Genomic DNA, 12087 nt, shown 5'->3' on the forward strand with positions numbered 1-12087 from the left:
TTAGCTTAATTGTTTGTGTGTATATATATATATATATATATATATAAACAAAAAATAGTAATCAACTTGACTTAATAAAACAAAACACAGGTCAGTCAGTCTGGGGTTGTTCAAATCAGATCACAGATCATTCAGATTATTTCATTTCAGATTATTTCTGTTTGTGGGTCAGTCATGGCCTAATGGTTAACGAGTCAAACTTGTGGGTTCGAGTATCAGGTTCAGCAGGAAGTGTAGTGGGGCGAATGAACAGTGCTCTCTTCCTCCTTCAATACTGGCTCCCCACTTCTCTGTGTGTGTGTGTGTGTGTTCACTGCTGTAAACAATATTCCGTCTTATTCTGGGCATGAACTTAAAACTTACTGAAGAGTAAAAGCTGCACCAGTTGTTTAATTCATATACAATAAGATGGTTAACTTGCAAATCTGAGAGGAAGTGCTGCAAGACTTAAGAAATAAAAGGAAACCACTCCCTTCCCAAGAAGTTGTAGTTGAACTCAAAATGACTGGACAACCTACAATGTCTCTTTAAAGAGAGAGTTCACCCAAAACTAAACAACTGCTGAAAATGTGCTCACCCTCAGGACATCCAAGATTTAGATCATTGTTTCTTAATGAGAACAGATTTGGAGAAATGTAGCATTACATCATTTGCTCACCAATAGATCTATTAAAGTGAATGGGTGCCATCAGAATGAGAGTCCTAATATAATGGATAAAATCATCATAATAATCCACAAGTAATCCACACCACTCCAGTCCATCAGTTAATGTCTTGTGAAATGAAAAGCTGTGTGTTTGTTACATTCACATATTACATCCACTGTCACATGATCAAACAGGAGAGCGAATAAACTCATTACTGTTACTGCATCCCAATATAATCAGATTTTAGCAACTCAGAAAGACATAAAAAACAATCAAAAACATTACAGAGTATATTATTCAAAAGCAAACGTTATTATAAAACTTGATGGACATTTTCATTGCAGACATATTTAAGTCATGTTTTATTATGAACAGACAAGGTCAAGTAATTTCATTACATGTTTAGGAAAAGTGCATAATTCTGCTCATTTGAAGCAAACAGCAACAAATCACTGTTTCACACAGGACCTCTAGATATTTGGCAGCACCTCTAGATATACAGTATCTGTTTTTCCTCTGTTACTCTCACCAAACTTCATTGTAGAAATCTAAACAAATGACAAAAAAAAATCATGCATGTTTATTTCCATTTATCAAGCCAGTTCTTTATGTTTACAAATTAATTATTTAATTAAACATTTCTTGTTTTGTTTTCTAGAATATAAAAAAAATTGCAAAAGCAGTGATAATAACCAACATTTTAACATAAACAGCAATAAGAAACATCTTACCTGATGAAAATTGGCATATTTAGGAATTTCCTTAGACAGTTTATGGTTCATCATTAATAAACCTAGAGTAGCACAATATTTGATTAAATGCTGCTACTCAATAAATAATACAAACAAAACTGTACTTAAATATTATATTTATGTATAATTCATTATTATTTTATATATAATTTATAATATTATTATTATAAATATGTTTTAATTATTTTATATCAAGTATAATATCTATAATAAATGTAAAAAATGTTTTTAAAGCTTAGATATCTTTACATCACATGGTTTAAATATATTATGGTCTTGATTTTTAACTCACCTATCACTGCAGCAAACAGCGCAACAGTCAACAGACTTAAAATAATGATGGGAATCTGATCTTGTGGTGGATTGTGACTTCGAAGAGATTCTGTGTTTTTGAGAAAAATATCAAGTTTTATCTTCTACAGCCAGGTAAAGTAACTTCTGTAATGTTTCTATAATTATTAGAAAAATGTCCTGGTAAAGTAACTTCTATAATGTTTGAATAACTGTAAGAAAAAATTAATAAATGCCATGCATTCATGACATTTAGTTATTTATTTTGAATATATTTACTGACAGTGACTTACCAGTGATGGGCAGTGTGGTATTACTGCTGTCATCTTGAGACACTTCTTTTAGAAAAGCAAAGTATTAATTTATTGTTTGGATAGTTAGTAAACTTTTAAAATAAAGGGTATTCATCCTTCACATTTAGATTGGAAACAAATCTGCATAAATATCATTTCAGAAATGACAAAAGTAATAGACAAATATAACAATGTTGTTAGTATTTTTAGAAATGTCATTATTATTAGTTAAGCAATATTTATCACTTTTGACCACAGGTGGCGCTGTCACCAAACGGATGTGGCGTGGTCAGTATGAGGTGTCAATATGTCAAAGCTTTGCAGAGATACAGCCTCAGATACAGCTTGAACACAAGGTGGTGCTGCCCCCAAACATTTTGAGTCCCATCAGAGCATAGTGCTGAATATACACATCGAGTTTCATTATGCCAATGCATTGGTAAAATATAGCTTTTTATGACAACATTCAAAATGGATGACGCCCAAAATGGCTGACATGGGAAAACTGGTTATGGTTCGAATCGGCATGCTCCAGTGAATCTAAAGAGACCAGTTTTGATTTTTGGCCAAATCATTCAAACGTTATAAGCAAAAATAGCAATTTTACAAATGTTCTGACCACTAGGTGGTGCTGTGCTGAAATTTAATCTCAGGTCATGGTTGTGATGTCATGGACTAAGATTTGGTCTGAATACATTAAACCATTGAGGAGATACAGCCTTACTACTGTTTTCACAAAATAAAAATTCTATCACACGTTTTTCGAAAATGGTTAGACAAATCAACTTAATAACTCCATAACTTTTTTCAGCATGGTCTGAAGAGGATCTGGTTAAATTTTCGTGAAAATCAGAGCAACATCGGGAATTTTGTACTAAGTTCTTCATTAAATAACGGAAAAATAACAGAAAATGACATCATATCGTGTAACATCACAATGATTGGTATGAAGCACAAAACTATGAGAGACTTCTGACATTGCGAGTTATTTTTCAGTTCTGTCTGATTGTGATCTCGAGCAGCTTGTTCTGAACAGAAAATGCAAGAGTTTAGTGTTTGGAAATACCAAACATACGTACATTTTTCATTTACCTCTGATAGAAATAAAGGTTAAAATACAAATTTAATGCAATATGTAGATAATAACTACTTATATGTATAACAACTGATCAATTTGTAGAGATAATTTTAAACACACTTACCAGTGATGTAAAGTCTGGTGCCATTGCTGATCTGTAGAGTTTTGTCTGGTTTTACACAATAATATATTCCTAATTCATTCATAGTTACGTTCATTATAAATAATCGGCTAAAAGTAAGTGATGAATATTTGTTTCTTAGCCTTTTGTCTGTTTTAGATTGTGTTGTGAAAGTTCGCAGTATCAGCAGAGGAGAGTCTGTCAGTTTCTGGAAAACCCAATAAATGTCTTTTACATCAATCGGACAGTCTAAAGTCACGTTTGCCCCTAAATTCACCAGTTTATCAGTTAAACTCTCTGTAGTCTGACACACCAGCAGACCTACACAAAAAACAAACATATTATTTAGATTATTTATATTAAACACATGACAATAAAATAATAAAAACAGAACAAAATCTTGAATTAACTTCAACTTACACAAGAGTAAAAGCTGCACCGTCCTCATTCTCTGGTTGTTTAATTCATATACAGTTAGGAGGTTAACTTTAGAGTGAATCTGAGCAGAAATGCTGCAGAACTTAAAAAGAAGAAGAAGGACACCACTCCCACAAAGAAGATGTGGTTAAACTTGAACTGACTCGAAAACTCACTATTCTCCACACTTCCAAAGACTGTAGAAAAAAGGTTGATGTCAATTCTACAGGTTGTGATACGCTAACCGTACAGATAATTCTAGCAACTTCAAAATATATAGCGACTAATGGTACACCCTAAAAAGTATTAGAAATGTTAACCAAACATAACAGTTACATAACTGTGATTGCCATTAGTGAGCCTTTAAGGCATATAACTTTTGATTATATAATGATTCTGATGAATTATTGCAAAACAAACACATATTTTATTTTCTGAAAGCCGGGATGAATGAGTAAACAGTTACTGCATGCCGTCAGTCACCTCTCAGATACCAAATACAGACATTGGCATAACATTAATACCAGATTAGATACATAGTTTTAAGAAAAATATGATTATGTATTCATTATATAGTAAAAGAGGATGTGAAAACCATCTCTTCAAGGGCCTTTAAGTATTTAAGATCAATGAAATACCACAAATGCCACAAAAACACAAATGCACAAATGCCAAAAATGCACAAATACTCAAATCAGCTGGTTAATGAACACTAGAAATGACCACAGCAAGTTCTGAAAAAAAAAGTGATTATCAGTCTTGTTTGTTGCATCCAGATATTACTTTCACTTGTCACCTGATCAGTTAGGGGAGTGAATAATAATTGCTGTCACTCAAAAAGAGAAGTAAACAAACGATCTAAAACATTACAAAGTTGATTCATAGCACAAGGAAACTTTATTTGAAATCTTACATGACATTTTAATTTCAGACAGATTTCAGTCATTTTTATTACAAAAAGGCAAAAGAAAATCCTGTTTTAAAGTGTAAAAATTTTGGGTAACAATTCTGATAATTTGAAGCAAACAGTGATAAATCACCACAATCTCTCAGTATGAAGGTGTTTCATACACAGAGTTTGACTGAACTTCAGGATCTGTCGGTGGATCTGAGGAGAAACAGTGCTGCTGATCTGAACAGATCTTACTCCTCTCTAATGCTCACTGACGTTCACCTCAGACTTCTAAACAATGATTAAAAAATAACAATTTATAAATATACAGGCTATGTTTGTTGTTGGCCTTTAATGCTAATAAATCTTTGAATATGTAACTTCTGGAATCTGACTCTTCATGCTTACCTGGACTTGAAACGCTACAAAATTGGCGACGAGGATTTTACCTTTATGAATGAAAGATGGCTGCAGTTGCATCATTTCCTACCCCATTTCTGCCATGTCCAGGTGAGCCTTCGATATCCTTTGATGTTTGGCTAAAGATGTTCAGAAATTATTTATTGGTCATTAATGCATCTGGATTTGAATGGCCTATTGCACAAAAGAAAGCTTTATTTCCCAAAGCTTTTTGTTAGGGCACAGAAGGTCAGAGATTATTTTATACTTTGCCAAATCAAGGAAAGACGATGGAGGAAGCTACTGAGGTTTTACAAGCATACTTTGTTCCTCGACGGAATGTAATTGCAGAATGGCATACTTTTAGAAAACGAGCTCAAGTACCTGGCGAAACAGTCCTACAATATGTAACCTCACTCCGAGATTTAGCAGCCCCATGTGAGTTTGGATCAAATCTTGATGAAATGTTACATGATCAATTAGTAGAAAATATGGCCAGTCATCGTATTAGAGAAAAACTGTTGTTGGAAACTGATTTGACTCTTAGTAAAGCCATCATAATTGCTACTCAAATTGAAGCTGCTGGTGAACAAATTAAAACTATAATTAGATGGGAAGCTGGTGCCTGTGCAAGCAATACAAGATAAGTCTATGGCAGTTGTTTGTCAGTATAAAACTAAATAATCTGCATCTACAAAGCCTTCTGTTTCCTTTAATACTTCTTCTAAAGCTTCTAAGATGACTTCAGTCCATGCATGTTATCGTTGTGGATCATCTAAACATCTTGCAAATGATTCTAGATGCCCTGCTGTTTCAGGAAAATGGCATAATTGTCAAAAGATTGGACATTTTTCAAGAGAATGTCGTTCACAAGAAACCCGCTCAGTAAATTCAATTGAATTGCCAGAACTTAAAATTTTAAACATGCAAAATGTGCTAACTGATGAGATTAAGTGTACTGCTACAATCACAACCGCTTCTGCTTCTGTACCTATGGAGTTGATAGCAGATTCTGGGCCCTCTGTTTCCATTTTGTCAAAATCTGTGTACAAGACATACTTTAAGAAAGATGCCTTGCTGCCTTTTCCCTTTTGAATTGGTGACTTATTCCCATGATCCAATACCAGTGCTTGGATGCTTACCGGTTACTGTTACCAAGAATTATGTTAACTGTGAGACTTAATTTTTTATAGTTGAGTCAGACACTGCTCTTCTCGGAATGGATATAATTAAAGGTCTGCATCTTCACTTTGGAGGATTTTCTGTTCCGATAAAATCTGCTCAACTTCCAGCACATGTAATGGGCATTTGGGGTGGCAGTGGCTCAGTGGTTCATGTAGGTTGTCTAAAAACTGGAAGGTTGGTGATTCGATCCCCGGCTCCACCTGACCAAGTGTCGAGGTGTCCTTGAGCAAGACACCCCAACCCCAGCTGCTCCCGACGAGCTGGATGGCGCCTTGAATGGCTGACACCGCAGTCGGTGTGTGAATGAGTGTGTGAATGGGTGAATGCAAAATTGTAAAGCGCTTTGGATGGCCATGTGGTCTGTTGAAAGCGCTATATCAATGCAGTACATTTTCTGCTTCAGTGCCTGTGGATAAATTGGGATGTGCAAAAGGTTTCCTGCATAAGGTAAAGATCTCTTCCAATGTTGCACCTGTACGTCAAAAACTTGTTTACCATTGTCTGTTCGTAATGCTGTTTCTGAAGAACTTCAACATCTTCTTCACCTAGGTGTTATTGAGAAAGTTTATGCATCACCTTGGGTTTCACCAATTGTAGTAGTGCAGAAAAAATGAGGAGGCATTCGCATGTGTGTAGATTTACGAGAAGCACTATCAAACCACCTCAGCAGTGCCACAAACTTATCACCTCTATTCCACACTGAATTGAGGCAGTGATTAAAGCAAAAGGAGCCCCAACCAAGTATTGAGTACATGTACAGTTAATGAACATACTTTCCAGGAGGCCAACAATTCACTAAATGTTTTTTTTTTGTGTTAGTTGTATGAAGTGTTCTAATTTGTTGAGATAGTGAATTGTTGGGTTTTTGTTAAACGTGAGCCAAAATCATCACAATTAAAAGAACCAAAGACTTAGACTACTTCAGTCTGTGTGCATTTAATTAATTTAATACATGAGTTTGAGTCAAATTACTGAAATGAAATTTTCCACAACATTCTAATTTATTGAGATGCACCTGTACACGAGGGATCAAAAATATAATAAAAAATAAAAAGCAATCAGATGCAGTCTGCAGATTTTGACTTTTTACTTCAGTGGAAATCGGAAATGTTCAAATATAAAATGTAAAAGTCTTTCAAATTTATTTATAGCTTTTACCCTATTATTATCAGCCTATCATGCAATGTTTTGTTGCTGTCATGAGGTTTTAGGTTATTATGTGTAAAAGTCGATGAAATGTTTAGTTTATTCCAAGACAAATTTAATTTTATGAGGAAGTGATGCGATTCAATTCCATTAAGTAGTGCATTTTGGATGATTCATTTACCCTAAACACTTGTGCAACCTCCAGATGTGGACACACAATGTTCACTTCTTGTTTGCTGTCCATACCAGATTTCATGAAAACTAAAACGAGCATGTGAGCACATTTTGGTTTCTTTCCTTTAAAGTTGTACACGATTTTGATGACTAAAATAATCTCTTTATTTTTATAGGATGATATCACAAACACAGAGAACATTGGTGGGGAAAGTTACTTTTAAAAGTAATGCATTACAATGTTGCATTACTCCATAAAAAGTAACAAATCGCATTACCCAGTTACTTTTTATGGAAAGTAGTAGGCTACATTGCTTTATTTTGCACTGCTTTTTTGACATGGGCTAGACTTGCTTACTTATTTTAAATAGAAGATAATACAAGAAATAAAAGTTATATTTTTGGCAACTGTAAAGGCCCTCTTACACCAAAAGTGAAATGAATAATCCCCAGGCTAAAGGAAGTGCTTTTGGTCTCGCTGACTCTCAACTTCTGTCAACACAGGGGTAGCAATATGAACACTTGGCAATAATTTTAATAAATCGAAAGAGGTGAGCAGGCTTCACATCAACTGCCTCGAGATGATTGCAATTCAACGAGCCTGCCAGAGCTTCCTGTCAGACCTAAAGAACCACCACGTGCTGGTCAGATCAGACAGCATGACAGTGGTGTCTTACATAAATCACCAAGGTGGGCTGTCATTGGCGCGTCTCTTCAGACTAACTCCGCGACTGATGTAATGGACCCAGAGCACAGACCCAGTGCATTACCGGGCAAACTGAACAAGGGTGCAGATATGCTGTCAAGTAGCGGAGTCTCCTCAAGATCGAGGACGCGTTGTCCCAAGACTGGCCCAACCGTCTTCTTTACACTTTTCCTCCGGTTCCTCTGATTCCACAAGTAATCAGGCGGGTCAGGGACCAGAGATGCAGGGTTCTTCTTGTAGCCCCACTCTGGGAAAATCAGCACTGGATAGCCGACCAGTCACAGATGCTGACTGCGGCCCCATGGCCCGTTCCTCTGAGACGGGACCTCCTTTCTCAGGCGGACGGAATGCTTTGGCATCCACACCCAGAGATGTGGTCTCTGCACCTTTGGTCGCTCGACGGGAACCCACAGAACTCCCTGAGCGTGTGCTAAACACAATTTCACAGGCTAGAGCTCCATCTACACGACCCATCTATGCCTCCAAATGGTCTGTGTTCTCATCTTGGTGGTCAGACCATGGTGAAAACCCAACCTCCTGTGACATATCAGGGATACTGTCATTTTTACAAGAGCTCTTGGAGAAGGGATGATCCTCCTCCACGCTCAAGGTCTACGTAGCGACTATAGCGGCGTCATATGACCTTATAGCAGGCCAGTCAGTAGGCAGAACAACTTAGTCGTCCGATTTATGAGAGGTGCCAGAAGGCTTCATCCGCCTTGCCCTTCCACTGTCCCTTCATGGGACCTGCCCACAGTACTGAGAGTCCTAAAGAGGGCCCCCTTTGAACCTTTGTACAGTCCATAGGCCTTAAGGCCCTGTCGCAAAAGACCGCACTGCTGTTGGCACTAGCGTCTGTTAAGCATGTGGGCAATTTGCAAGCACTCTCGAAAAGCCCTAATTGCCTAGAATTCCGGCCTAACAACTCAAAGGTCGTCCTGAAACCAAAGCATGGCTATGTACCAAAGGTGCTCTCCACATCTTTCAGAGCACAAGTGGTCACTCTCTCTGCATTACAAAACACAGAGGACGATCGAGAGCAGCTCTTCATATGCTTTGGAAACCGCGCCAGAGGGTTACCGTTCTCAAAGCAAAGGCATTCAAAGTGGATTGTGGATTCAATCCAGCTAGCCTACTCTTCTTTGGGCCTGCAAAGCCCAATTGGAGTAAGAGCCCATTTGACAAGAGCAGTGTCTTCATCCTGGGCATGGTCTAGTGGTTTGAATATTGCAAAAATTTGTTCTGCGGCCTGGTTGGAACTCGGCGTCCACATTTACTAGATTTTATAATTTAGACATCCCGGCACTTCATACTAGGGTACTTTCTGTGTAAAGGTTACCTTTTGTTCCTCATTTACTCATGCTCTTGGCCATTCTTTGCCCAAGACTCAAGCTCTGCTTGTATGTAATCTGTCCCTTTGGTACTGAGGCGATACGAACATGGGATGTTCAGGCTAGGCCAGACGTAACCTCATTGAGCTTATTTCAGGGAACCAAAGTTACGTTAGTAACAGAGTAAGTTTTTACAAGAAATTATATCAGTTATTTATCAGAAGGGACTGCAGGAGGGTCTAACCTCCACTTTAAAAGCCTTAAGGCAGTTTACCACAAATTCACTCCATCGGTGACAATCCATAAAATCCACTATAAACCGTGACATTTCAAACTCAAATAAAACCACATCTCAAACAGACTGGAGGTTGAAGGAGATTGCAGTCTGTGGAACTCCACTTGTTGCATTCCGATCAGTAAACGCCAGTACGAGCCGCGTGTAATCAGTCTCACAAGGACTTATGCACATACTAATCTCATCCGCAGAAACAGCAACGGGATTGGTCCATACGCTAGTGTGCTCTGAACGGTGTTGTGTAAGTTTTACCGTGGATGGAGTTTACATGAATATTCATTAGTTCCCTTATTGTGGGCGTGTCCTTGAAACAACGTGCAAACGAATGGAACTGAAAATATCAGTGCACGCTCGTCAAATCTCTATTTGTTTTAATGGATTATTTTGAACAGGTAACGAAGTGTCTATGTTAAGCATTAATATAGCATTAACTGCAACAGTGCCAAAACAATGGATAGTTTGTGTAATATGATAAATTGTCTTTCATGTTCTGCTTGATTGTTTACAGGCACACAGAAAAACAATCAATAAGCTAAATTAACCTATCTTACCTAATATAGTTTTTACTGTTTGGTGTATTTCGCATTTTATATATTTCATTTGTGGGGCTTTATTTTTAATAGTTTCTTTTGATAAGACTACTTAGTTGTCCTTGGAGGAGATTAGTACAATTGTATACAAAGCCTGAAACAAACCTCTACAAATGTATCCGTGTCTTAATAAAATTGGTGTGAGCATCCTGTGTCATGCTTTCTTTAATCTTTTTTTTTTTTAATAACCAGTTTTTACCAGCCTTCACAGCCCCATCAGTGTATTTATTATTATAAATGCACATTTACTTCTGTCACATATTTTATCCTCTTACTAAGATTTTAAAGTATCTTCTGCAGAGTGAGTCATGCAACATTAAAACAACATGTGAGTTAATTTTTATATTTAAATGAACAGTCTTTTTAAAATGGAAACATTTTCTCTTGTCTTTTCTTTGACTGAAAAACAACTTCATCATGTCATGTTTAAGAATAGTGAATAGTGATCCATTGTGTAAATAATGTTTAACATTTGAACATCTTATTCAAATACAATTTCACATTTTACAACTATTACATACAATGAAACCCAAATGTTTCTTTGTCAGCCAAACTGTTATCCTGTCACTAAGCAATTTTGAACATGGCATGGTTGTTGGTGCCAGACGGGCCAATCTGAGTATTTCACAATCTGCTCAGTTACTGGGATTTTCACGCACAACCATTCCTAGGGTTTACAAGTCCTGTGGAGTCCTGTGGGTGAAAATGCCTTGTTGATGCTAGAGGTCAGAGGAGAATGGGCCGACTGATTCTAGCTGATAGAAGAGCAACTTTGACTGAAATAACCACTCGTTACAACCGAGGTATGCAGCAAAGCATTTGTGAAGCCACAACACACACAACCTTGAGGCGGATGGGCTACAACAGCAGAAGACCCCACCGGGTACCACTCATCTCCACTACAAATAGGAAAAAGAGGCTACAGTTTGCACAAGCTCACCAAAATTGGACAGTTGAAGACTGGAACAATGTTGCCTGGTCTAATGAGTCTCGATTTCTGTTGAGACATTCAGATGGTAGAGTCAGAATTTGGCGTAAACAGAATGAGAACATGGATCCATCATGCCTTGTTACCACTCTGCAGGCTGGGGGTTGTGGTGTAATTCTCTGGGGGATGTTTTTTGGCACACTTTAGGCCCCTTAGTGCCAATTGAGCATCGTTTAAATGCCACGGCCTAACTGAGCATTGTTTCTGACCATGTCCATCCCTTTATGACCACCATGTACCCATCCTCTGATGGCTACTTCCAGCAGGATAATGCACCATGTCACAAACTCGAATAATTTCAAACTGGTTTCTTGAACATGACAATGAGTTCACTGTAAATTACTAAAATGGCCCCCACAGTCACCAGATCTCAACCCAATAGAGCATCTTTGGGATGTGGTGGAACTGGAGCTTCATGCCCTGGATGCACATCCCACAATCTTCATCAACTGCAAGATGCTATCCTATCAATATGGGCCAACATTTCTAAAGAAAGCTTTCAGCACCTTGTTGAATCAATGCCACGTAGAATTAAGGCAGTTCTGAAGGCGAAAGGGGTCAAACACAGTATTAGTATGGTGTTCCTAATAATCCTTTGTGAGTGTACACATACAGTATCTCTGAACTAAGTAAATTTCTGCAGCTGTTATTATATTGAAATGAAAATGAAAGGAGGCAGTGGTATTTGATATCATAATTTGTTTTATTGTAAATAAACAGAGAGGAAAATTGCAGTAGCAAGTTACAAGTCAAGTTGACTGATGTTTTCAAGTATGCTGCTG

General features: G+C 37.4%; 1 protein-coding gene across 2 annotated transcripts; it reads right to left on the reverse strand.

The window, feature by feature from the left end:
- Positions 1-754: 754 nt before the first annotated feature.
- LOC113083700 (uncharacterized) lies at positions 755-3688 on the reverse strand. 2 transcript variants are annotated; one of them, XM_026254684.1, is made up of 6 exons: positions 3603-3688; positions 3186-3503; positions 1984-2025; positions 1692-1781; positions 1379-1440; positions 755-1195 (listed from the first exon to the last, which is right to left on the reverse strand). In XM_026254684.1, exons 1-6 carry the CDS (start codon positions 3628-3630, stop codon positions 1118-1120), a joined length of 618 nt encoding a protein of 205 aa, XP_026110469.1. In that variant the 5' UTR covers positions 3631-3688; the 3' UTR covers positions 755-1117. The 2 variants fall into 2 exon arrangements, with proteins under 2 accessions (XP_026110469.1, XP_026110468.1); XM_026254683.1 differs by having other exon boundaries at positions 1984-2028.
- Between the last annotated feature and the right edge of the window lie 8399 nt (positions 3689-12087).

Source organism: Carassius auratus, unplaced genomic scaffold, assembly GCF_003368295.1.
Source record: "Carassius auratus strain Wakin unplaced genomic scaffold, ASM336829v1 scaf_tig00039114, whole genome shotgun sequence".
In the NCBI taxonomy this organism is placed as follows: Eukaryota; Metazoa; Chordata; class Actinopteri; order Cypriniformes; family Cyprinidae; genus Carassius; species Carassius auratus.

Bases quoted from the DNA above. Each gene is read 5' to 3' on its own strand.
- LOC113083700 (XM_026254683.1), bottom strand. From the start codon at position 3,630: ATGAGGACGGTGCAGCTTTTACTCTTGT. The intron at 3,504-3,602 runs GTAAGTTGAAGT...TTTTTTGTGTAG, and splicing joins GGTGCAGCTTTTACTCTTGT to GTCTGCTGGTGTGTCAGACT. The intron at 1,441-1,691 runs GTGAGTTAAAAA...GTGCTACTCTAG, and splicing joins GCTGTTTGCTGCAGTGATAG to GTTTATTAATGATGAACCAT.